This window comes from Onychostruthus taczanowskii, unplaced genomic scaffold, assembly GCF_017590055.1.
Source record: "Onychostruthus taczanowskii isolate IOZ18803 unplaced genomic scaffold, ASM1759005v1 scaffold13, whole genome shotgun sequence".
Classification (NCBI taxonomy): Eukaryota; Metazoa; Chordata; class Aves; order Passeriformes; family Passeridae; genus Onychostruthus; species Onychostruthus taczanowskii.
Genome location: NW_024498462.1, coordinates 15,015,177 through 15,039,506, shown reverse-complemented (window position 1 = coordinate 15,039,506; position 24,330 = coordinate 15,015,177). Strand labels below are relative to the sequence as shown.

The 24,330-nt window shown below is 61.7% G+C and overlaps 3 protein-coding genes across 7 annotated transcripts; 2 read left to right on the top strand and 1 right to left on the bottom strand.

Annotated features, from left to right (window-relative positions):
- Positions 1 to 4,591: 4,591 nt before the first annotated feature.
- Positions 4,592 to 10,016, top strand: XKRX (XK related X-linked). Its single transcript, XM_041396585.1, has 3 exons — positions 4,592 to 4,938; positions 7,011 to 7,270; positions 8,697 to 10,016. The coding sequence occupies exons 1-3, from the start codon at positions 4,646 to 4,648 to the stop codon at positions 9,440 to 9,442; spliced, it is 1,299 nt and encodes a 432-aa protein (XP_041252519.1). The 5' UTR covers positions 4,592 to 4,645; the 3' UTR covers positions 9,443 to 10,016.
- A 133-nt stretch (positions 10,017 to 10,149) lies between these two features.
- On the top strand, positions 10,150 to 15,766 carry NOX1 (NADPH oxidase 1). Its single transcript, XM_041396584.1, has 13 exons — positions 10,150 to 11,119; positions 12,132 to 12,227; positions 12,586 to 12,696; positions 12,776 to 12,860; positions 12,937 to 13,079; positions 13,157 to 13,338; positions 13,525 to 13,663; positions 13,762 to 13,854; positions 14,019 to 14,245; positions 14,325 to 14,487; positions 14,574 to 14,720; positions 14,932 to 15,056; positions 15,219 to 15,766. Exons 1-13 carry the CDS (start codon positions 11,075 to 11,077, stop codon positions 15,343 to 15,345), a joined length of 1,683 nt encoding a protein of 560 aa, XP_041252518.1. The 5' UTR covers positions 10,150 to 11,074; the 3' UTR covers positions 15,346 to 15,766.
- Positions 15,767 to 16,346: 580 nt separating this feature from the next.
- On the bottom strand, positions 16,347 to 24,318 carry CSTF2 (cleavage stimulation factor subunit 2). 5 transcript variants are annotated; one of them, XM_041396645.1, is made up of 15 exons: positions 24,225 to 24,318; positions 24,003 to 24,081; positions 22,068 to 22,237; positions 21,483 to 21,619; positions 21,263 to 21,382; positions 21,008 to 21,163; positions 20,769 to 20,892; positions 20,398 to 20,460; positions 19,250 to 19,309; positions 18,499 to 18,640; positions 17,982 to 18,133; positions 17,406 to 17,683; positions 16,894 to 17,019; positions 16,627 to 16,752; positions 16,347 to 16,501 (listed from the first exon to the last, which is right to left on the bottom strand). In XM_041396645.1, exons 1-14 carry the CDS (start codon positions 24,280 to 24,282, stop codon positions 16,630 to 16,632), a joined length of 1,788 nt encoding a protein of 595 aa, XP_041252579.1. In that variant the 5' UTR covers positions 24,283 to 24,318; the 3' UTR covers positions 16,347 to 16,501; positions 16,627 to 16,629. The 5 variants fall into 5 exon arrangements, with proteins under 5 accessions (XP_041252579.1, XP_041252580.1, XP_041252581.1 ...); XM_041396646.1 differs by lacking the exon at positions 19,250 to 19,309; XM_041396647.1 differs by lacking the exons at positions 19,250 to 19,309; positions 20,398 to 20,460.
- Between the last annotated feature and the right edge of the window lie 12 nt (positions 24,319 to 24,330).

Sequence of the window (24,330 nt, the reverse complement as noted above, 5' to 3'; positions counted from 1 at the left end):
ACTCTGTGTCAGGGGCAGGAAGCATGCAGGGAGCTGTTTGCTTTTCACCCAGTTCCTGGCAGGGAGCTTCCCAGCCAAAGCATACACAAATTTCTAGGAGAGGCTTGCACCTGAGCTCCCTGCTGCAGGACAAGCTGCCTCCTTGGTCCTTGCCCTGTGCCCACAGCTCTGGGATGCCCCTGCGATGGCCAAGCCCCACCCAGGCTGCTCACTGGTTTTGTTGAGATCATTCTGGTGCTCCTGCTGCTTTCCTGCGAGGGGGAGAGGAGAGTATCTGTTCCTCCTGCCTGCCAGGATGCCCAGGGCACAGGCAGGCACAGCCTGGCTGGGCCAGCACTGTGCCAGGGCTGTATACTCTTACAGCAGGGACCAGGGGAGTCAGTTAATTAAAGGTAATTTTAACCCTTCCTGCCTGGTTTAGTGTTACAGCATCACCCACTGCCTGTGCTGGGACTGTAGCCAAGGAGGCATGACTTCAAAATGTGTATTTATCACAAAGATCTATGAATGCACCCAAAGGTAACTCTGCTTTCTTGTTCAAGAATTGAAGCGTGAGGCGGCTGACGTGGCCTGTGCTGTGCCTGCAAGCATCCTGGCTCTGGAGCACTGAGCCCCTGCCCCGATCCAGTGGGCTCAGCACAGCCTCCAGGCAGGTTTAGAGGGATGAGGTGCCCAGCACAGACACCAGATTCTCTCCCAGCAGGGTCAGAGTGAGGCTGGATGAGGAACTGGAGTGGTGAAAGCAGTCGCATGATGGAGCAAATGGAATAAATATTTCCCCAGCCAGAAACTATTCCACGGACTGCTGGGGCAGGGAAAAACACAGCTGAGTTACTGCGACAGCAAGGCAAAATCCAAACAGTTTAGGCGGTGGAAACCAGTCATTTGCAAAGCTATTTCCAAAGTAAGTCAAAAATTCCCAGCTCACAGATTCCTGGGAACCTCCCAGCCCTGCCAGGAGGGCAGCATGGCTGCACTGAGAGGACAAAACTGTGTCCTATTCCCACATCCCCATCCAGCTGGGGGACACTGATTGCCACTTCCCCCAGCACAGGGGGTGTTTTGCCAAGCCACATGCCCACCCTGGGCACCGGCTGGGTGTTTCATGCCCAGGCTGTGCCCCTGAGGAGCTCCCAGGCTGAGGGATCCAGGATCAGCCTGGCCATGCCCACCCCAGCTGCTGCCTCCACCTCTGTGTGCAGGGCTATATTTGGGAAGGCAGCAGAGTGCTCGGCGTGTCCCAACGAGCACCCTGGGAGTGGTGGCTGCTCTGGGTCCTAGAGAGGAGAGCTGGGGGAGCACGCTGGCAGCTCTCCCCACCTGGGCTCTTTAAGAGCCTGGCTCGGAGCTCTCCGTCTCTTCCAAAACAATTTTCTCTTCTCCTTTTACAGGAGCTGAGCCGCCAGGCAGGCATGTGTAAAGCAGACAGGGTTATTTTGAGCCTGAGAGCCGGTGAGGAAGCTTGCTCCCACCCCACAAACAGCCCAGGCTCCCACACACAAACGCCCTGGCACATCCAGGGGGCTGGGAAAGCTGCACAGCAAACCCTGTGGCTTCACACAGTGGGCAGCCACCACCACCACTGCCCTTTGTCAAAGTGTGCTCTGTGAACACTGGGATTAAAGAAAAAAGGATGGAGGCTGGGATTAAGAAATTAATGAAGCTGGGATGCTGTCCAAGGCAGGGCTGGCACTTGTGGAGACAGGAAAACTGACATTTGCACGTGGTAGTGAAATTCAGGCTGGTGCCTTGGGCATCCCCAGTGATCCTCGTGGGTCCCTTCCAGAGCAGGAGATCTGTGATTCTGTGATCCTGTGATTCTGTGATTCCATGACTCTGGGATTCTGGGATTCTGTGATTCCGTGATTCTGTGATTCCGTGATTCTGTGATTCTGTGATTCCAGGTCACTTCACATCCCCCAGCCCAGGGGCTGTTCTGCCTCTGGGAGGTTCCAGGGTGAGGCCAGCCAGCAGCCAGCAGCTGTGCTGCTCCAGAACGCAGCCACTGTAGAGAGGGGACACCTGGGCAGATGTCCCCAGCGTGTGGCCCGGCCCCGCTGGCCTGTGGCCGCTCTGGCTCAGGCAGTTTCTCTCTCTGTGGCAGTGGTGTCCCAGGGTGTCTGTGCAGCCCCAGCTGTGCTGGGCTCGCAGGCAGAGGTGTGGGCGTGGGTTGGCAGCACAGGGAGTGGCAGTGGGGCAGGAGCTGTGGCTGATGCTACCTGTGACCCACATCACTTTTATGGTCTGTCTGCTGTTTACAGCGCAGCAGCCAGGTGAGGTCAGGCTGTAGAGGTGACTCACAGCGTGAGCAGCTCCTGCTGCTCCGTGCTTGGGACAGAAAATGAGCGCAGCAGCCAGGTGAGGTCAGGCTGTAGAGGTGACTCACAGCGTGAGCTGCTCCATGCTTGGGACAGAAAATAGGATAATAACTGGTGTGGGAAATGCTGTGAGCCTTTGTCTCTCCATTCCTCTCGATGGCTGCTGGGGCTTACGGATACAGGACTGGAATTCTTGCTTGCTTAAACAGTTGCTCTTAAGTATTTCATCACGAAGCAGGGGAAGCTGAAATTAAAAATATGATGAGTCGAAGCCCAGGCATTGCTCAGCCGAGGGCTTGGTGACCTGCCAGACTCCTGGGGAATGCTTTTAATTTGGATAAGTGTAAGCTGCATAAATGGCACAAGCGGCACGCTGCTCTCGCTGCTCACACAGAGCCGTGGGTGCAGCTGGCAGTGCCACAGGCTGTGCTGTCGCTGGCTGAGCACCCAGCCAGGCACGGCTGCTCCTGTGCACAGCTCCCACCCCATCTCCAGTCGGCCGGGACACTGCTGCCTTCACCCTCTGCCCTGCCAGAGGTTTTTTTTTGGAGAGGCTGTTTTCCAAAAGCAGCTCGAAAGTATGTGACTGTCATACCAGAGCTGAGTGGTCACACACAGACCTCCCGTCGCCGCCAGTCAGGCCAGTCCCCCTGAGCTCATGGGGTTTGTGGTTTCCCAAAGCAGCTGTTCAGCTTGGAAGGAACAGCCCAGAGCAGCTGCAGGCACAGGGACTGCTTCTGTGTGGGAGCTGCTGCTGGGGGAGGTATGGCCTCCAAAGTCTCAGGCAGTTTTGTTCTCAGCTCTCCTGCTGATAAGCACGATAGCCCTGGTAATGCTTCCAGCCTGGAAACGGGGAAAACTCTTGTGTGTGGGGTTTGGGGGGGTTTTGTGCTTTTGGCTGGCGTGGGGCAGGTGAGTGGACAGTGTCTCTGTTGCTAAAGTGGGCACCTCCTTGTGAGCTGGCCTGGCTGCTGAGGGCTGAGCACTGAGAGCCTTTTAAAAGTTACCTCAAAATTCCTGGTCTGCCTGAACCGGGGAAAACTGACCAGTGTCAGACGCCCTTGGCCTTGTCCCACGTGTCCCAGCGTGTGCCCAGGCTGGACTGAGGCATCTGGCAGGCAGTGGGTGCTCAGCCAAGACAGCGTGTGTTCATCCCCCGTGCCCACACCAGCCCTCCTGGGCAAAGGGGGGGCTGGAGCTGGGGGCAGCGTGAGCCGGGCACAGCAGGGACCCCCTGGCCACGGAGGTGGGGACAGCCCGGCCAGCCTCGTGTTCCCACCACTGGGATCAGGGTGGGACAGACAGAGGGGGGGGCTGAGCGCTGGGGGCTGGGCTCTGTCAGCGAGCCCGCACACCCCACAGCACTCCTGCTCTGCTGTAGCACAAGGTCACGGCTGGAGGCAGGAACATCCCAGAAACAGAGACACATCTCCCGTATAAACCTTCCCACCTCTCCAAGCACACACCAGGCACTCAGGGGACCTGAAGGCTGTCCCTGACACAGCTTGCCTTGCAAGATGCCAGCACGCTCCCTGCCTTGAGAACACCCTCCCTCCCACACGCTGCCCCACCGAGCCAGGGCCGTGTGGTGCCATTGCTGGCTCTGCAGCTGGGGTCAGGCCCTGCATCTGAGCTGCTGCTGGGTGCAGGCAGCTCTCTGGCAGCTCTCTGGTTCAGACAAGGCTGGCACCCACACCGGCATCCTTCCTGCCCCACAGTGGGACCCCCGTGTCCCTGGGGCTACCTAACAATTCTGCCCTGGAGGGATCCTCCATGTGCTGCTGGTGTTGGGGTGTCGGCCAGGAATTGATTTGGCCTAGACTTGACAGGGGGGTCCTGGGGAGGGCTCCAGAGTCTCAAGGGCACACTCGAGGGGTGGCACGGGGATTGTCCTGCTGTGTCTGGGAGGGGAGTCCCCAGGCGGGCGCTGCGGGGCTCTGGGCTGTGGGTCCCGGCCGTGCCGGGGCTGTCCCGGGGAGGCGCTTCCCTGCAGCGATGGGAGCCCTCGGGAAGGTCCGACACAGAGGTGTGGGGGCAGAGGGACAGGGGGGGCTGTCCCGGGGCAGGGACCTCCACACCTGCTGGGGACCAGGGCACAGTAGCGAGGGGGTCCCGGAGCGGGAGGGTGGCGGCCGGGGCAGGGCTGCGGTACCGGGGGCCTGGGGCTGGAGGATACGGACGCGGTGGGGATGCCGGGCCGGTGGAGCCCGGGCCGAGGGCTCGGGGCGGTCCCGGTGCGGTCCCGGGGCGGTCCCGGAGCGGTGCCGGTGTGGTCCCGGAGCGGTGCCGGAGCGGTGCCGGGCGGGCCGGGCCGGGCCGGGGCCGCCATGGACGCTCCGAGCGGGGGCTGCCCGCCCGCCGCCGCCCCGTCGCGGGCGAAGCTGCCTCTCGGCATCGTCTTCTCGACGGCGCTCTTCTGCGGGGAGGGGGCGGCGGCCGCCGTGCTCTGCCTCTCCTACGACCACTCCGACGACCGCTTCTGGCTGGCGCTCACCGTGTTCTTCGTGCTCTGCCCCTCCGTCCTGGTGCAGCTCACCCTCATCTTCGTGCACCGCGACCTCAGCCGCGACCGCCCGCTCGTCCTGCTCATGCACCTGCTGCAGCTCGGGCCCATCATCAGGTGAGCGCGGAGGGGATCCCGGGCACCCCCCGGTATCCCCGGTACCCCCCCGGGCACCCCCGGGCACCCCCCGGGCACCCCCGGTACCCCCGGCACCCTCGGCACCAAAGCGCGGAGCCCGGCAGGGGCGCAGGCACCGGGTGAGAGCAGGGAGCGGTGCCGGGCAGGACGGGCACCCCGGGACCGGAGCTGCTCCTGCCGCCTCCCGGTCCCTCCGCCCCGGCTCTGCTGCTCCCGGTGGTGCCGCGGGCGCTCCTGCTGCCGGAGCCCGCTCCGGGCAGGACACGGCTCTGGCAGCCTGGTGTGTCCCAGCTGCTGGGAAAGCTCTGCCCGAGGTCCGGGAGGCAGCCAGCCATTCACTCAGCCTCCTGGTTTTGCCGTCATTTGGCCGTGCTCGTGCTGGGAGCCCAGGGGGGAATCCCCGGTGGGTGCTCCAGGGTGAATTCTGACATGGTATGGAGCTGAGCTAGGGGAGGTTCAGATTGGATATCAGGAAAAGGTTTTACAGCCAGAGAGAGGGTGGTGCAGCTCTCAAACAAGCTCCCGGGAAGTGCTCACAGCACCTGACCTGAGTTACAAACCTTTGGGCACATAGTGGGATCCTTGGGGTGTCCTGCATAGGGCCAGGAGTGGGACCCAGCGGAGGTTATGGGACATGGAGAAGAGCTAGGTGCAGGAGTGGGGCTGCCACGGGAGCTGTGGGGCACTGGGCTGTGCTGGGAAGAGGGCAGTGAGGGGGTGGATGGATGTTGCCCAAGCTGATCCCTCATTCCTTGGGAATGCTGTGGTGCATCCCGGGCTGTCATCACCCGGGCAGCCTGCTCTGTGAGCAGGCACTGCAGGAGGCATGGCACAGCCACCATCTCCACGGGGCTCCTTCCCAAGGGCAGGCAGCAGCCACGCTTTGGGCTCGCTGCACCACAGGGCTCCAGAACCACCGTGGCTGCTCCGCGCTTCCTCTGTCACCGGAAACAAGCGGCGCTCCAGATGTGTCCCCGTCACCCTGTCTCAGCTTCAGAGCCACCTGGGGGGCCTTGCCTGGGTGCTGCCAGCCTGTGCTGGCCCACAGCAGTGCTGGGACTCTCTCCACACCAAGCCAGGCTGTCTGGGACGGGTGGGTGCTGCCCAGCTGCTGTAGGAGCCAGCCGGGGCTGCCGGGGAAGCTCGGCTCGGGCTGGAGGTGGAGCCCAGCCTGCTGGGAAGGTCTGGCAGGGCACTGGAAGCCATCTGGGACTACCTTTCAAGCTGGGCCCTTGGGATGAAACTCTTTTCCCATTAGAGTTTGCAATGAGCCATGAGTACTGGCTTGATCCGTCGAGAGAATTTATCCTAAACCCACACACAGCAGTTTGTGCTGTCCTGATAAGCACTCATAAATAATGATGTCCTGTTGGTCCCACAGCCAGCTGGTCCCCAGGCAGCAGCCAAGCTGATCCCCTCTGGCCATGCCCACCCACCCCGTGGCCCTGTGGAGGGGCTGGGGGTCCCCAGTGCTTGCAGGCATGGCAGAAAGTCCCAGCCCTGCCCAGCGTGAGGCCTGCGGAGAAGGGGCTGCGGAAGCACTGCCTTATCTGCCCATGCCACACACGGCTTCACCCTGCGCCCTCCTTCCTGCTGTCCCCACCAGGGAGGAAGTGTGGGAGCCTTCTTCTGCTCAAGAGGAGAGATCAAAGAAAGCTCTGATACTCAGCTCTGATATTTCAGAGTTTCTTTCGCCTCTGCTTAGAGGTTTTTGCCGGTTGGGAAAACAGAACCCAAGGGTGATTAACACCTTCCTGTAGCTGCAGCTCCCAGCAGAGTCCTGCTGTGTACCCTGGATGCTGCACCTCTTCCAGCAGCTGCTTCACCCCTCGCTGCAGCAGCTGTTGCCCCCCTGCTGCCCAGGATCACCCCGAATGCCGGAGCAGAGGGGCAGCCACGGGGCATCCCCGTGGTCCTGGTGTGCCCACAGCACTGCTGGGCAGCTGCCCAAAACAGTGGGGCTGCACTCAGCAGGAGCGGGGCTGGCCAAGGAGGTGCTGGAGCGGGCCAGCAGGAGGGCTGGCAGGGTGGCAGCTCCTGTGTCCCCACAGGTGTGTGGAGGCCCTGGTGGTGTACTGCTGGTCGGGGAGGGAGGAGGAGCCCTACGTGACCATCACCCGCAAGCGGCGGCTGCGGCAGGGCTACGAGGTGGAGATGGAGCAGGAGGTGGGACACTCGGAGCGCCGCCTGGCCACGCACCGCAACGCCTTCAAGCGCATGGCCGTCATCCAGGCCTTCCTGGGCTCCACCCCGCAGCTCACCCTGCAGCTCTACATCAGCGTCTTGGAGAAGTACGTCCCTGTTGCCCGAGGTAAGGGCCACGTGGCTCCCCAGGAGCCCCACCGGGGCACCGCGGCAGCTCCTTAGCTGATGGGAATCCAAAAAGTGCCTGCCGGGGTCACAGCTTCCGCTGGGCTCCCCTAAATGTGGGGCACAGCCCACAGAAGCTGGGCGCTCATCAGCTCTCTGCTTTCCTGCTTGCAGTGGTGCAAATTGGGAAAGAGCAGGCATGGCTGAGGCGCCAGGCTCTGCTCCCAGCCCCGTGCTCGTATCTGCCCTCCAGAACCAAGCCATCCACCCAGTGCCATGTCTCCTAAGAGGGTCAGGTCCCTGTCCTAGCCTGCTCCAGTCTCCATTCATTTTTTTCCATTTAGCTGCAGGCTCTGGCTTCCCTCAAGTCCCCCCACTGTATTTATTTCTGCACATTTTCCAACAGCCAGAGCTCCCAGCCCAGCACTCCCACTCCAAGGCTCCCTTGCTGCTCCCAGGATGTTTATGTGCTTGGGGGTGGATATGCCAGAGCAAACTTTTAACTCCCATTTTGGCACCGAGCTGGGCACGCAGGTGTGCTCCTGCACCATTCCAATTACAGTGCTGGGTGGAGGAGCTGCCCTCACCCACGCGCTCTCCCAGCAGGGCTGGGAGCCCAGACCTTGTCATCTGTGCCCACAGCAGGTGCATCAAAAGGGCAGCACAGGAGATGGCCCACAGAAACCCCCTAATTTGCCACAGCTCTCTGCAAAGGCATTTTGGGGAGTTGCAGATGCACAGGAAGGATGAGTGACAGTGCTGCTCTAGCAGTAGATGCAGGAAGTAAATACCAAATATTTTGGGTGTTTTGGGTGATTCCCTCGCAGCTGGAGTGCCAGCTCAGCCCTGCAGCTGGCAGCCACCATGGATGGGACCAGCTGCATTCTTCTGTTTTTCTGCATGGTATTCCTGGCTGTGCTGAATGCGAGCAGCTGCTGGTGTTCCCTACAAATGACCTTGGCTTTGCAGCCCTGGGATGGGGCTGGCTCTTGGGATGCCTCTGGGGCTACAGTGGTGCAGCTCTTGGCTGGGGTGAAGGCAGAGGGGCCCTTGCAGCACTGACTGTACTCTGCTTACCCTTGAGCAGCATTTCCTGCACAGGGCAGGGGGCTGGGGCATGGTCCAGCCACAGAAATGGTTTGGCCAAGGCTTGTGTTTTATTGGTGTAGGGAGAACCTTTGGGTTCTGAGCCTCCTGCTGCCAGCAGCCACCTCATCATGGGGGCTGTCACCACCATCCGTGAGCTGTTCTGGCAGTTGCTCACGCTGAGCCTTCTGCTGTGAGCCCAGGTGTTTGACACCCTGTGCTTCTCACCCAGGACTGGCACCCCAGGTGTCCCACCTGCAGCTGTCAGCCCAGGCACTGGAGAGGCTGGACACGGCCCGGTCTCCTCCGCTGCCTGACTGGCCTGCTGTCTCCCTCTGCAGCCGTCCTCATGGCCGTCTGCCTGGTGTCAGTCACCTACGGGGCACTCGTCTGCAACATCCTGGCCATCCAGGTCAAGTACGACGACTACAAGGTGCAGCTGCGGCCGCTGGCCTTCCTGTGCATCGTGCTGTGGCGCAGCCTGGAGATCTCCACCCGCATCGCCGTCCTCGTGCTCTTCAGCACCGTCTTCAAGCACTGGATCATCCCCATCGCCCTGGCCAACCTCCTGGTGGTTTTCTTCCTGCCCTGGGTGCAGTTCTGGCGCAGCGGCAGCCGCCTGCCTGACAACATCGAGAAGAACTTCAGCCGCCTGGGCACGGTGGTGGTGCTGTGTGCCTTCACCCTCCTCTACTCCAGCATCAACATGTTCTGCTGGTCGGCCGTGCAGCTCAAGCTGGCCGACCGGGACCTCATCGACAAGTCGCAGAACTGGGGCCGCCTGGCCGTGTACTACGTGGCGCGGCTGGCGGAGAACACGGCCCTCGTCGTCCTCTGGTACTTCTTCAAGACTGACGTCTATGAGAACGTCTGCACCGCGCTGCTGGTGCTGCAGCTGCTCCTCGGCTACTGCCTGGGCATCTACTTCATGCTCCTCTTCTTCCAGTACCTGCACCCCTGCCGCCAGCTCTTCCGGCACAACGTCGCTGACTTCCTGCACTGCGTGTGCTGCCGCCGGCGCCCGGCGGGGACCCCGCTGTGCCTCGAGGCGCCCTCGGAGCCCGGCGTGAGGCACAGCATTGTCTGAGCACCCGGCTCCTCCAGCCAGCCGCGGACACGGGCGTGGGCGGCACAGGGCTGTGCCACAGCCAGAGGATGCTCGTGGCGCAGACGAGTGCTGCCTGGTTCTGTGATGGCAGCAGGTCCCGGTGCATCCCCTCGGGGGCAGGGGGACAGGAGTGTGCTTGCCTGCTCAGGACCACTCATATGAACATGAAGGAGGGTTGATTGGATTGGACGTAAGGAAGTTTTTCGCAAGGAGAGTGGTGAGGGACTGGCACATGGTGCCCAGGGGGATGGTGGATGATGTCCCGTCCCTGAAAACGTTCAAGGCCAGGTTGGATGGGCTCTGAGCAACCTGGCCTAGTTGAAGATGTCCCTGCCCATCTCTGGAGTGTAACTGGATGGCCTTTAGAGGTCCCTTCCAACCCAAACTATTGTACAATCCTACGGCTTATGGGGTTGCCCCTGCCAGCTGGCTGCCACACGGTGCACAGCCCCTGGGGTGCCCCGACACCCCAGCTGCTGCTATGGTGCATACGGTGACCTCGGGCCACGGGTGCCACTGGGACTGTTCTAAGCAGTAAAGAAACTTTGCTGTGGCTGCGAGTCTGGGTGCTGGCAGTGACTCACACGGAGGGTGGGGACCATCCCCGGGGCTGGCACGGGTTCACACACCTGCTGTCCACATAAAACTGTCCTTTACAGGCACCGAAATGGAGCTGTGCCAGCGGGCAGTGGGATGGGGGAGCCCCTGTGTGGAGGTTCAGGAGCATGGTGGGATGGGGGCTGGCCTCATCCTGTGCTTCCGTCAGCACAGCCATGGCTGCAGGCCAGGAGAGAGCAGCATGCCAGCAAGGAGCAAGCCTGTCCGACCTGTTCCTCCAGGCCCAGGGGCCCAGAACAGGCTGCTGTTCCCAGTGGAGCGCTGGACACCCCAGGGCTCAGGACCCTGCAGTGGAAGGCAGGCAGGAGGGGAAGGGTGGCTGGCACAGCAGTGGCAGTGGGTGCTGGTGGGACCCAGGCATCCTGGCCCCAAACCAGGAGTGTGACACCCCCTACCCCAGCACCTGTTTTTGGGGTCAGCTCAGTCTGGGTGCTGGACTGAGGATGCTCATCAGCCCTGGGGGCCCATGGAGGTGCAGCACCCTGGTGCTCAGTCTTAAATCACCTGTAATGGTTGCCTTGGCTGGATCCTGGCACCGACACAGCGCTGTGACCCCCAGAGGCTTCTCTTCCTTTGGTGGTTTCCCTGGAAGATGGGCAGTGGAGGCTGGTGAGAGAGGCCAGGGAAAACAGAGTTGTTGAGCCAGGCACAGCATGGATCCTCCATAACTTCTTCCCAGGAAATTCCTGCCTTACAAAAAAAAACCCCGTTTTTGTCCTCAGAGGTTGCAAGACCCCAGGAGGAGCAGCCAGACACCCTGTGTGACCCAGCCGCGGGGGGATCTCTCAGGGGGCCACCCCTGCCCAGCACAAGGGGCTTGTTTTGGTTTTGAATCAGGTCAGCCCTGCCTTCCTGGAAGGTGGCCTTTGAAACCGCCGGCATTTCCTTAAACTCTTCTCAGGGAAAGTCCCCGGGTGCCGCTCGGGCTGTCGCACCGCCTGCTGCCTCCATAAAACGCCGGGCAGGCGGCGGCGGGCGCGGGGACAGCGCACCATGGGCAACTGGCTGGTCAACCACTGGTTCTCCGCCGCCGTCCTCGTGAGTGTGTGGGGCTGGGGCTCTGCTGGGGACTCTGGGGGCTCGTGGGGGGCATGGGCACTGATGAGCTGCCCCGGGGCTGGGCTCTGGGGAGAGACAAGCATCCCTCTGCTCACCAAGCATCCCCCGGCTCGCCAAGCCGCGGACCCCGGCAGCCAGGGAGGGATGGGCTTTGGGAAACTGAAGGCTTGGGGAAAACACAGCTCACGGGAAAGGGGGTCCTGGAAAATTTTAAAAAGCTGCTGCTTTGCCTGGCCACTTTGGCTGGGAGCCTCCCACGTGCCTCTTCTCCCCTTGCGAGAGGAGGAGGATCCTGTGAGAAGTCGTGGCAGGGTGAGGAGCTGGCACCGTGGGGACCATCTGCCAGTGCTGTGCTGCAGCATCTCTGGTGAACAGAGCTTGCCTGGCCAGCACCCATCAGCTGCTCAGCACTGTGTGAGGAGCTGTGAATGCATGGGAACATGGGGGTTTACTGACAGTTGGGCTATTTTAATTTTTTAAGTTTCTTAAAAAAGAAAAAGAAAACAGCCAAAAAACAAACACATGGCAGGGTGTTTTTTTTGGGACCTCTGCAAAAATTCATTGGCTGTGAGAGGCGGCAGTGTGGGGTGCAGTGGGGTTAGGCAGGGGACAGCAGCACAGTGGGGCCAGGTGAGCCAGCTCCCCGTGAAACTTCCTTCTCCCAGAATCTTTCCCATGCAGTCCTGACCACCCTCTGGATCTGCCTTCCCTCCCGTTACACGGGTGTTGCCTGCTCCTGCCTTTCCTCCTTCCTCATGCACGGGTGATGCACAGGGCAGTGTGTGACAAGACAGCAATTCTGCAAGACTTCCACACCTCTCCCCACCTTTGACCTTGTGTCCCAGCCCTGTGCGTGACAGGACAGCTCACAAGGAAACAGGACAGATACGCTGTCTGTCCTGACAGCCTCGGCTGCACCCAGCCCTGAGTGCTGCAGTGTGGGAGGCTCCTGGGACAGGGTCCCTCACGAGGCTCTGACTTTCCCCCACAGGCAGCCTGGCTGGGCATCAACATCTTCCTCTTCACCTACTACTTTCTGTTCTTTGACCGGGACGAGCGCTATTTCTACACCAGGGCCATCCTTGGGGTAAGGTGCTCCCCACGGCACCCTGCCTGCCCAGGCAGACGAGCCCCTGGGGGCCCTGCTGCAGTGGGGTGGGGGCTGCAACATCCCACGCCCCTTTCACGTTCTGTTCTCTCCAGCCCACCATCATTCTGTCCCACTCCGTGGCATTGCACCATGCTAGTCCCTGTCTTGATCCCTGTCTGGTCTCAGCCCAACAGCATGCCAGCCCAGCCTAGCATCTCCCCCTCCCAGTCCCCATGCCAGCCCAGCACCTCTCCATCCCAGTTCCCAGACCAGCTCAGCGTTGACTGGCCCCATCCTGGCCCAGTCATGGCACAGCATGCCAGGACAGTGGTGCTCACCCCTCTCTTCTCCCCAGTCTGCCTTGGCATGGGCTCGAGCGTCAGCCAAGTGCCTCAACTTCAACAGCATGCTGATCCTGCTGCCCGTCTGCCGCAACCTGCTCTCCTTCCTCCGCGGGACCTGCTCGGTGAGTGTCCCGTGGTGGCACAGCCAGCGTGGCCGTCCCCATCCCTGTGCCATCCTGACACCGCTGCCTCTCCCTGCAGTGCTGCAGGCGGACGTTGCGGAAGCAGCTGGACCACAACCTCACCTTCCACAAGCTGGTGGCCTACGCACTGGCCCTGCTCACAGGTACCCCCTGGACTGGGATGGGGCGACAGTGGGGACTGGGAGCTGCCCGGGTGGTGACTGCCTGTCCCCCGTCCAGCTGTGCACACCATCGCCCACCTCTTCAACCTGGAGCGCTACAACCAGGGCCAGCAAGCCACCGACAGCAGCCTCCCCGCTGTCCTCTCCAAGATGCACCTGCAGGGCAGCCAGTGGCTGAACCCCATCCACTCCAACCAGACGGTGAGCGTGGCCTTGGCATCCAGCAACCCAGCAGCAGCTGTCCCCTGCTCCCCTAACCCTCCCTGCTGCCCCTGCAGACCGTCGAGTATGTGGCTTTCACGACCATCCCGGGGCTCACGGGGGTGATCATCACGCTGGCACTCATCCTCATGGTCACGTCCTCCACCGAGTTCATCCGCAGGAACTACTTTGAGCTCTTCTGGTACACACACCACCTCTTCCTCGTCTACTTCGCCGGCCTCGTCATCCACGGCATCGCGTAAGGCTCCTCAGCACTCCCCAGGGCAGCACAGCGAGGGCAGTGCACACAGACCCTGCTGGGGCAGCCGTGGGGACAGTGCAGTGGGGCTGTGAGCTGCCACTAGCCTCACGCCGCTCACGCCATGTGGCTCAGCCCTGGCTGGGGCAGAAGCTGGCCCTGGGCTCATCCCTCACCTCCCTGCAGCGGGCTGGTGCGTGGGCAGACGGAGCAGAGCATGGCAGAGGTGCACCCCTATCACTGCGCCGAGTACCTCACGCGGCGGGAGCAGAACTGCACCCACAGGTGCTGCACAGACCCCGAGTTCGGGAGCATCCCTGCCGAGGTAGGGCTGTGGTGGGATGGCTCTGGGGGAGAAGCTCTCCCCTTGCCCTTGGCCTGCCCTGGCCCTGCCCAATCCTTTGCTCTCCTCCATCTTCACAGTCCTGGAAGTGGGTTCTTGCCCCCATCATCCTCTACGTCTTTGAGCGGATCCTGCGGGTCTGGCGGGCGCAGCAGAAGGTGGTTGTCAAAAAGGTGGGTGGTGCAGGAGCCTGTCCTCTGCCAGCTCCTGCCCTTGGAGTCGCCGGTGCCACAGCCCCTCGCCGTGGTGGCCATGGGGAGGGGGGCAGGGGCCACAGGCACAGCCCCTCCCTAGGGACAGGGGCCAGGCTGCGCGCTGAGCCCTGCCCGTGCCCCAGGTGGTGATGCACCCTGCCCGTGTGCTGGAGCTGCAGATGCAGAAGAAAGGTTTCTGCATGGAGGTGGGGCAGTACATCTTCGTCAACTGCCCCGCCATCTCCCCGCTGGAGTGGCACCCCTTCACCCTCACCTCTGCACCCGAGGAGGACTTCTTCTCCATCCACATCCGGGCAGCTGGCGACTGGACAGAGCGTCTCATCGACACCTTCCAAGTGGAAACACCCAGGTAGGCTGGGGAGTGCCCAACAGGCCGTGCCAGGGATTTAAGGAGGCCGTACCTCTCACCCGGACCCTGCTTTGGCCAGGGTCGAGGTGGATGGTCCCTTTGGCACAGCCAGTGAGGACGTGTTCCAGTACGAGGTGGCCATGCTGGTTGGAGCGGGCATCGGCGTCACCCCCTTCGCCTCCATCCTCAAGTCCGTCTGGTACAAGTTCCAGCAGGCTGACCAGACCCTCAAGACCAAGAAGGTACAGAGCATCCCATGGCACCAGCCGTGGGATTCTTCCTCTGGCTCTGCTCCACCTTGAGCAATCCCTCTCCCCCTGCATCCCAGATCTACTTCTACTGGCTCTGCCGGGACACAGGAGCCTTTGCCTGGTTCAACGACCTGCTAGCCTCACTGGAGCAGAAGATGGCCGAGTCGGGCAAGGCAGACTTCCTCACCTACCGTCTCTTCCTCACCGGCTGGGACACCAGCATTGTGAGTCAACCACAGGCTGGCATGGCTGCAAGAGTGGGGCACAGGGTGGCAAGCTGGGCAGCAAGGGCAGGGCAAGCACGACAATGGCCTTTAGGCACAAAGTCCAGGCACAGTGTTTGGTGGGATCAACAATGGGTGCTGCTCTGTGGTGAGGGACTGGAGGGGGGCTCATGGGTGGTGCCTGGGGTTCTCACCATCCCTGCCTGCCCAGGCCAACAACGTGGCACTCCACTTTGACACGGCTACGGACACAGTGACGGGCCTCAGGCACAAAACCATCTTCGGGCGGCCCATGTGGAACATGGAGTTTGCGGCGGTGGCTGCAGCCCACCCCAGGTAAGAGCTGAGCACGGAATTCGGGATGTTGGAGTCGGAGGCACGTCCTCTACCCTGGCACTCAGCACTGGGCTGGCTTTGGGAGAGGTGAGCCCACACAGCTTTTAAATCCCTTTTCCCTGAGTTGCCCGCCTGGCATGGACATGCCCGTGCTGTTTGCAGGTCAGTGGTCGGTGTGTTCCTCTGTGGGCCGGAGGCCCTGGCAAGGAGCCTGAAGAAGTCTTGTCACCAACACTCCAGCCTGGACCCCAGGAAGGTCAAATTCTACTTCAACAAGGAAAACTTTTAAGTGGCAGCGAGGCTGGCACCCCAGCGGGCAGGGACCCTGACTGTGCTGCCTCAAGCCTTTCCAAAGCAATGCCAGGGATAAGCATCTGTGCATGCACTGAAGCCAAGCAACACACAGCAAGGTACTCTCTCCATGAGAACTTCCAGGTTCAAAGACTGCTGCCTGCCTGTCCTGGTGTCCAAGGGGTCCTCATGGAGCAAGAGGGCCTGCAGCTCCAGCCAGCCCCCTCGCTGGGAAAGCAGAGCCACGTTCTGTGATGCTGCTGGAGCAGCAGGAAGCTGTGGGAGCCCAGCAGGTTGGGCAGCACCACTGGATGGGGATGGGACACGGGCATCCACACAGGTGTCAGGGGCCAAACGTGCCCCTCAGGGTTTAAACACTCTTTTGTACAAGGATAAATTAAACTTCCTTTTCTTTGTAATGAAAGCCTCCGTGGTGACTCAGCTGTGCAGGTACAGAGGAGCCCATGCTCTGCCCCTTGCAGGGCTGCAGCAGAGGAGCTGGTTGATAGCAAACCCTCTGGGGTGCAGGATCAGACACCCCTCTGCATGGGCTGGCTGCCACCCTGGCACCCCAGAGCCAGCCTGCAGCCAGCACACAGCTCAGCTCCCACTGCAGCTCCCACCAGGTTCTGCTGCAGCGCATGCAGAGGGAAACCCCGCTCCCTGAGCAGGCTGCCGTGGTAAGTGATACTGCAACTGGATCCAGAGCCCTTCCTGCCCTGCCAGCAGGGATAGAAAGCCAAGCTCTCTGTCCTGCCCTTCCCCTAGACCCCTGTAAACAGCACAGTACAAGAAATTCCATTATTAATTCTTGCCCTGGTGGGAGGAGGGAGGATGGCAAATGGTTTGGACAAGACTGGAGCCAGGCCACACTGCTCCCAGAACCCAACACTCTACTCTGGCCTCCATGAGAGACCAAACAAGGCAGCCAGGGACATGGATTTACTCAAACCCTCCTCCCACTTTATTTCAAACACCATAAAATATACACAGGAAAAAAAAAAAAAAAAAAAAAAAAAGGATGAACTGGAGGAAAAAACCTCTTGAGGATGCCATAACCTCTCCTAAAATGCACCATCAGCTCAGGTAGCAATGGGAAGCAGCTGCCATGGAGCATCCCCTCTATCCAGGCACATGGCATCTCCATCTGGTGCCTGCCAGAAAGAAGGAGAGGAGGGTGAGCCTGGCACAGAGGGAAGCAGGGCAGAGTCCCATCCTAGGCAGCTCTGTTTTACTGGAGGGGAGCAGGCACAGGGTGAAACCAGGTTAAGGACATCACCTGTCAGGGTGCCCCTGTGGATTTCTGGATTTGCTCCTTCAGAATGAGGATGCTCTGCCGCTGTTCTGGGGGCAGCATGGCGATCTGGTCTGCTGTCAGCTGCAGGACCTGCATGATCAGTGCTGCCTGTGGGGAAAGAGGGGTCAGAGAGGTGCCCTGCCAGAGCAGCCACAGCATACCAGAGCCAGGGAGGGGCTGACCCTGCCACAGAAAGGCACACAGAAGTGCTGCTCCCACTATCTCACCCTTTCCCTTTTGTTCTCTCACCTTCTCGTGATCCTGGGGGGTGACCTGGCTCTGTCCAGGGCTAAAGCCTCCAGGCTGACCAGCTCCTTGGACTCCTGCCCCAGGTATGCCTCCTCCCTGCATGCCTGCCCCAGCCATGTTAGGAACCTGGGGGAGTAAGAGAGGGGTCAGGGACTGGGGGTTTTGGGACTAAGCAATACAAATTCAGCAAGGTAAAACAGATGATCAGATGGATGCCCTCACGGACTGCTTGAAGATGCCTAAGCATGAAGAGAGAGTGCATTTTATGTGCTCTCCCCTCCCAACTCCTGTGCTCCTTTCTGTGTCAGGAACAGGTGGAGAGAGGCCTGAGCCTTGTCCTGTCCCCAGCTGATGGGCAGTGCCTGGGGAAATGGGACAGATGCCCTGACCCCTCCGAGCCAGTGCCCAAAGCCCGGTGCTTTGCAGAGCTGCTGCTCTGTGGGACACCCCCACCCCAGCCCCAGCCTACAGGACGCCGCCGGTGCCCGACAGCTGAGCAGAGCCGTGTGTACCTGGCGGGGCCCCTGCGGGCCACTGGCTCCCATGTTAAGCGGCCCGGGACCCTGTATCCCACCAGGCATCGGGCCCCGCGGGTTGGGACCGGGCCCTCGAGGCTCCAGGCCCCGGGGCTCCAGGACCCTGGCCTCCATGGCCCTGGCCTCCAGCACTCGTGGCTCCAGGACCCGCGGCTCCAGGCCTCGCGCCTCCAGCGCCCGCGCCTGTGGGACACCGGGCTCCAGCCCTCGTGGCTCCAGCCCTCGTGGCTCCAGCCCGCGGGGATCTCTTCCGACTGCGGAGGAAACACAAGGTAAGCTCCTGAAGGAAGCAGTGCTGCAAAGAGTGTGGGAGTGAGCCTGCTGTCACCGTTGTCTGGGGGCTAGCAGGCACCCAAGAAGTGCAGGGCTGGGGGCAGAGGGGACATGCCTGGAGAAAGTCCCTTGCACCCTGGGACTGTCCCTCCTCGCCTGGAGTCAGTCATTTCACTGCCCAAACCCCCTTCCTATGCCTTGGATCGGGGCAGCCGGCTCCGCTCTGACTTCTTGCCTGCACAATCCAAGCCACCCAGTATTTCATGCCCCCTCTCTCACCTCGAGCATCCATCAAGGGCCCCCGCGGCTCTCCCATCAGTGGTCGGGGTTCTCCCATGGGTCCCCCCCTCATCTCATGGGGGGGGCCACGGCTGTCATGACCAGGCATATGGTGCATAGGGGCTCCCTGGTGGGGCGGCCCAAGGTAACCTCTGACGCAGAGAGACGAGGAGAGCAAAGCAGGAGGAGGAGAAAAAGCGAGAGAGTGTGAATCAGACACTGGCTTGGCACGGTCTGGGCAGAGCGCTGGGATTGCCCCCGAAGCCGGCCGCAGGGGAGGAGGGTGAGGCTGGCACAGGGATGGGTGCTGGTGGCCCCATGCCACAGGGCAGCTGCCATCACCCCGGGGATATCCCTTCCCCGGGGAAACGGGCCGGCCCCCATGGATGGCAGCACACGGGCCTCCGACCAGGCAGCAGTGACTCCCGGAAGGCTGGTGCCATCCCTGTCCTCAGCGAGAGGCTACCCTTGGGCAGGGGACAGTGCCAAGGGCTCCTCTCCTTCCCTCTCCCCTCACCTGGGCTCCACTTCTCCAGTGACTGAGAGCAGGGTCCCTCCGCGAGGGTCATTCGGGGCATCTCCCAAAAGGCCTCGGGGCGGCGGGCCACTAGCAGGTAGAGGTCCACGCTGCATAGGGGCCCTCGGGTCTGGCATGGGCACTGCCAGGGAGACACACAAGAACTCGTGAGGATCTGCATGACCAGTGCCGTGCCAAGACTGTCCCCGGCGCTCTCAGGCCGGGCGTGGGGCAGCCACGCTGCTCCCCTGAGCTGTGCTGTCTGCTGGGGACGCAGCCCCACACACGAGGCTGGAGCACACCAGAGCCCCTTCCCTGGCTGCCAATTTTATTCCTCTCTTTTTCTTCTCGGGTTTTATTTAAGGTTCCTTATGGCACGAGGGGTCAAACCAAGCATGGGTGCCCCCACGGCAATCCCTACAAGTGTGGGCATCAGCACCCTGCTGACGTGGGGCCAAGAGCAAAGCAAGACCTGGAAGGCTCCTGGAAGCACAGTGTCAAAGAGGGCTGGATCTTAGGCAAAAGCCCTTTCCAAACAGGCTCTCCTTTTCCACTGGAGGCTCCATGCATGGTTCTAGCCTGTTCTCTTCTGTAGCCCTCAAAGAAATCCTGCCTCCTTCATCTCCTCTTACTGTTGTCAGGCTACAAAGAGTGACATGCCAGTCCCTAGACCTGAGAACAGCAGGTGAGAGCTGCTGTCTGCACACTCCACAACGAGCTCCAGGGGAAGAGGGAGCTGGTGCCGGGGTACCTTGAACGCGTTCGATAGACGCAGGCCTGGCAGGTCCCACGGGCGAGAGCTGCAGGTTCCCTGGGCAAGCAGCAGGAAAAGAGGGAAAGAGCAGACACGTAAATAGTGTATGCACACATGCACAGGCTCTGGGGACAGTGCTGCCTGCAGGATCACGCACCCTGAAGTCCCCAGGAACACCTACAGAGAAAATGTTCCAAGTCTGGCTTTATCAACCTCTTCTGTTCACACCCCCTTTGTCAGCACAGGCAGGACAGCCAGCGTGGCACAGTCCTTCCCTCACTCAGGGACAGAGGCAGGCAGAGAAGACATCCTGCCAAGAGACGTGGCATTCCGTGGGGCCACGCTGGCCCCACAACGCACAGCCAGCTCCTGCTCTCCAAAACCTTCTGGGTGCCAAGAACTATCGGACATCTTTCAGGAAGACAGTGCCCACCCCAAAGAAAACGAGAGTCAGCTGACCCTGAGGCCAAAGGATCTCAGACCAGGTTTGCATGTTGCTGGAACAAGGCCTAGGATAGAAGTCAAGGCAACAGAGGTGACAGGTGTCAGCATGTGCTGGTCCTGCGAGAACAGGAACACCGGGGCCGTACTAACCTACACATGGCAACGTGTGAACCGTAAGGAATCGGGGCCCAGGGCTGGGCCGGACAGACCGTGCCTGCGGAGGGAAAGCCGAGCCGTCACCCTCCGGGAAGTCCCTGCCAAGCCTCAAGCCAAAACGGAGAGCCAGCTCCCTCTGCTGGGCACGGCGCGGGGGGACGCGGCGGCCGCACCAGCTGCTTCCCAGCGCCCAGGCAGCCAAGGAGCACGACAAGGACCAGAGAAGAGCAAGCTCTGCCTGCCCGCACAAGCACAGGGACAGACATGGGCTCGCAGAGGTGGAAAACACAGACACATCCCGCTCGGTGGGGACAGGCAGCTCTCCTGGCTGCCAGGGCACGACAGCACAACGGGGTGCAGAACGAGCTGGGAGCCAACTGGGGCACGGGCTGAGCCCTGGGAGCCAGGGAGCTGCTACCACAGCCTTGTGCCTCAGTGAACAAAGCCAGGCACTGGGCACAGCCAGGCTGCAGACAGCTGGGGCACAGCACTGCTCCCTGGAGCGAGGCTCACACCACACACAGCACTACACACGTCTGTTTTACCTTGTCCACGCTCCAAGGGGACTGGCCCTGCACCTGGCATCCCAACCTGTGGCTGCATCCCACCTGAGAGGGGACAGGCAGAGATCAGACCCCTCCTCAGCCATCCCTGATGACTAACCTGTTCCTTTGGTCCCAAATACCTTCTCGCTCCCAGCTCCTGGGGGAGCACCTGGAGGTTTATTCCCTTGGTGTTGGTTCCCCCCAGGGATAATCCAACTTTGCAGCCCACCTCTGGCAGCAGCACAACCACAATGTACAGCACAGGATTACGTGTGCTCTCACAGGGCTGGGCCCTCTGGTTAGGGGAAGGCAGAGAGGGGTGTCTGCAGGACCAGTGTGCTCACGGGTGGGGCAGCTCGGCCCAAACTCACCTCCTGGAGCCAAGGGGCCAGGGCCTGGACCCTGCACAGGGGCTGCCATCTGTCCTGGGGCTGGCACTCCCCCCTGCATGGGTGGCTGCATCAGAGGAGGAGCGCCGTTGACGTGCATCCCGCCCTGTTCGGAGAGACACGGGATCTCAGGGACACCCCCACACCCGGGCACGTGCCCAGCTGGAGAGCTGGCACTGCCCACTTCTCCTGCACAGCTCATGTGTCGTGCAGGCCCTTACTATGGGCTGTGGCTGGGATGACGGGGTGTTCTGTGGGTTCAGCTGCGCGTTGGGGCCCGGCCCAGGCCCCGGCCCTGGCCCAGGCCCTGGCCCTGGCACTGCCTGCTGGTTGCCTGGGATCAGAGGAGGAACACTGGTCTGGCGATGCAGGATTTTCTAGGGGAGGAAGAAGAAGAAAAGAGTTCTTTTCCACTGCCACTCCACAAAGGCTGCCACCAACATCCTCCCAGGCCCGGACGAGCAGCAAGGACAAACCAGCGCGATCTCCGGGTCGACGATCCTCATGACCACCTGGGCCTGCAGCAGCGCATAAGCCAGCTGGGGGTTCTGGAGCAGCATGTTCCTGGCCTCCTGGGGGCTGTTCTGGACACACAGCTGAGAAGACAGGCACTGATCAGAGCTCTGACAAGGTGTGACACGGGTGGGAGGGTGCAGGCAGTGGCTCACACAGGCAGCACGGCCCTCCTGCACTCACCTTCATCTGCTTCATCAGCTCAAACATCTGCTCGGGTGGCAGGCTGGCCACTGCCCGGCTGATGGACTCGGGGGCATCCTCTGGGTTGACAGGGTCCCCGTAGGGTGACTCTATGATGGGTGCACCTGTGCCCAAGCCTGCAATACAGTTGGTGACATTGTACTGCAACACGAACAGCGCGTGCAACGGGCTCATCAGGAGGGGAGCACCAGCCCACCAGGGGAAAAGGAGGCAGAAAACCAGGGAGACCTTAGGAGGAATTTCTTCCCAGAAGGGGTGATTAGGTGTTGGAACAGGCTGCTCAGGGAGGCTGTGGAGTCACTGTTCCTGGAAGTGTTTAAGACTGGAAGTGGCATTTAGTGCCCCAATCTAGCTGATGCAGTGCGACTGAACCATGATCTTTACACACCTTTTCCAACCTAAGCAATTCTGTGTTTCTGTGTTCATCACCTGGGAGTGCAAACCCAGAGCTGAGCCCATGCATCCCTCTGGGGCACTACTCACAACACCCCCAGAGGCAGGTCAGCTCTGCCAGCCTGGCAGAAGACACAGAGAAGCACGAGGGAGCCCCCGGACCCGACTCACTCTTGAGCTCCTCCTTGTTCTTCTCGCTGGCGGCGTTGTCCACGCGCAGGGCCCTGCCGCTGAACTCGCGCCCGTTGAGGTTGCGCATGGCGCTCAGCGCCGTCTCCTGGTCCTGGTACTCGCAGAAGCCATAGCCCTTGGGCTTGCCCGTCTCCCTGTCATACACCAGCCTGGCAGGGAGAGACACAGGCTGCTGAGGGCAGGGCGGGCATCCCGCTGTGCCCACGGCTCCTGCAGATACAGGGACAGAGCCCCAGCAGGGCTGGAGCACAGTGACAGCTCAGGGATACAGGGACAGAGCCCCAGCAGGGCTGGGAGCACAGTGACAGCTCAGGGACACAGGGACAGAGCCCCAGCAGGGCTGGGAGCACAGTGAGAGGTGTGGGGATACAGGGACAGAGCCCCAGCAGGGCTGGGAGCACAGTGACAGCTCAGGGGGATACAGGGACAGAGCCCCAGCAGGGCTGGGAGCACAGTGACAGCTCAGGGGGACACAGGGACAGAGCCCCAGAAGGCTGGGAGCACGGTGACAGCTCAGGGATACAGGGACAGAGCCCCAGCAGGGCTGGAGCACAGTGACAGCTTAGGGATACAGGGACAGAGCCCCAGCAGGGCTGGAGCACAGTGACAGCTTAGGGATACAGGGACAGAGCCCCAGCAGGGCTGGAGCACAGTGACAGCTTAGGGATACAGGGACAGAGCCCCAGCAGGGCTGGAGCACAGTGACAGCTTAGGGATACAGGGACAGAGCCCCAGCAGGGCTGGAGCACAGTGACAGCTTAGGGATACAGGGACAGAGCCCCAGCAGGGCTGGAGCACAGTGACAGCTTAGGGATACAGGGACAGAGCCCCAGCAGGGCTGGAGCACAGTGACAGCTTAGGGATACAGGGACAGAGCCCCAGCAGGGCTGGAGCACAGTGACAGCTTAGGGATACAGGGACAGAGCCCCAGCAGGGCTGGAGCACAGTGACAGCTTAGGGATACAGGGACAGAGCCCCAGCAGGGCTGGAGCACAGTGACAGCTTAGGGATACAGGGACAGAGCCCCAGCAGGGCTGGAGCACAGTGACAGCTTAGGGATACAGGGACAGAGCCCCAGCAGGGCTGGAGCACAGTGACAGCTTAGGGATACAGGGACAGAGCCCCAGCAGGGCTGGAGCACAGTGACAGCTTAGGGATACAGGGACAGAGCCCCAGCAGGGCTGGAGCACAGTGACAGCTTAGGGATACAGGGACAGAGCCCCAGCAGGGCTGGAGCACAGTGACAGCTTAGGGATACAGGGACAGAGCCCCAGCAGGGCTGGAGCACAGTGACAGCTCAGGGATGCAGGGACAGAGCCCCAGCAGTGCAGAGCCCCCAGAGCTGCGTGCCCACATCCACCTGCTGTGCTGGGGACATCGTGCTCCACCTCCAGGTGACCCTGGCACAGCTGGCACAGCCTCCCAACCCCTGCAGGTGCTGCTCTCGGTGAGGAACCAGCCTCGGGGGGCACGGGGAGGCTCAGGTGGGATATCAGGCACAGTTCCTTGGCCAAAGCGGCTGTCAAGCCCCAGAGCAGGCAGCCCGAGTCACCGCCCCTGCGAGTGGCCAGGAGGTGCATGTGGCACTTGGGGACACGGCGGGCTCGGCAGCGAGGTGTGTCCATGTGGACGGGGAGGCTCAGGTGGGATATCAGGCACAGTTCCTTGGCCAAAGCGGCTGTCATGCCCCAGAGCAGGCAGCCCGAGTCACCGCCCCTGCGAGTGGCCAGGAGGTGCATGTGGCACTTGGGGACACGGCGGGCTCGGCAGCGCTGGGGGAACGGCCGGGCTGGACGGTTGTAGAGGCCTTTCCCGGCGTTAGGGATCTGAGACTCCCCGGTTCCCGGGCCGGCTCCGCGGGGCTCGCTCTGCGCCGAGCGGGGGCACCCGGGGGAGGCCGGCGGCCGCTCTCACCTAAAGCTCACCACGGGCCCGACCTCCGAGAAAATGTCCTTCAGCTGCTCCTCCGTGGCCTCATACGGGATGTTCCCCACTGCGGAGACAGACGGTGCCGCCGGTCAGCGCGGCGGGTACCTGCCTCGACGGCGAGGGGAGGAAACCCGCCGGCCCCCCGCCTGCCCCTGCCCGTCCGAGCCCCCTTCCCTTGCAGGTCGCGGTCCCGCCCCGCGGGCTCACCGAACACGGAGCGCAGGGACCGATCCACGGCGGGGTCCCGCACCGACAGCCCCGCCATCGCGCCGCCCGCGCCGCTTCCGGTCCGCGCGCCGCCCGTCCCCTTCTT

What these genes read in the sequence shown, in the direction of transcription:
- XKRX (XM_041396585.1), top strand. Translation starts at nt 4,646, where the DNA reads ATGGACGCTCCGAGCGGGGGCTGCCCGCCCGCCGCCGCCCCGTCGCGG. An exon ending in CAGCTCGGGCCCATCATCAG is followed by an intron (nt 4,939 to 7,010) that starts GTGAGCGCGGAG and finishes GTGTCCCCACAG; the next exon opens with GTGTGTGGAGGCCCTGGTGG. An exon ending in GTACGTCCCTGTTGCCCGAG is followed by an intron (nt 7,271 to 8,696) that starts GTAAGGGCCACG and finishes CTCCCTCTGCAG; the next exon opens with CCGTCCTCATGGCCGTCTGC.
- NOX1 (XM_041396584.1), top strand. Translation starts at nt 11,075, where the DNA reads ATGGGCAACTGGCTGGTCAACCACTGGTTCTCCGCCGCCGTCCTC. An exon ending in CTCGTCATCCACGGCATCGC is followed by an intron (nt 13,339 to 13,524) that starts GTAAGGCTCCTC and finishes ACCTCCCTGCAG; the next exon opens with CGGGCTGGTGCGTGGGCAGA. An exon ending in AGAAGGTGGTTGTCAAAAAG is followed by an intron (nt 13,855 to 14,018) that starts GTGGGTGGTGCA and finishes CCCGTGCCCCAG; the next exon opens with GTGGTGATGCACCCTGCCCG.
- CSTF2 (XM_041396645.1), bottom strand. Translation starts at nt 24,282, where the DNA reads ATGGCGGGGCTGTCGGTGCGGGACCCCGCCGTGGATCGGTCCCTGCGC. An exon ending in TGGCCCCTTGGCTCCAGGAG is followed by an intron (nt 20,461 to 20,768) that starts GTGAGTTTGGGC and finishes GTCCCCTCTCAG; the next exon opens with GTGGGATGCAGCCACAGGTT. An exon ending in ACTGGAGAAGTGGAGCCCAG is followed by an intron (nt 18,134 to 18,498) that starts GTGAGGGGAGAG and finishes TCTCTGCGTCAG; the next exon opens with AGGTTACCTTGGGCCGCCCC.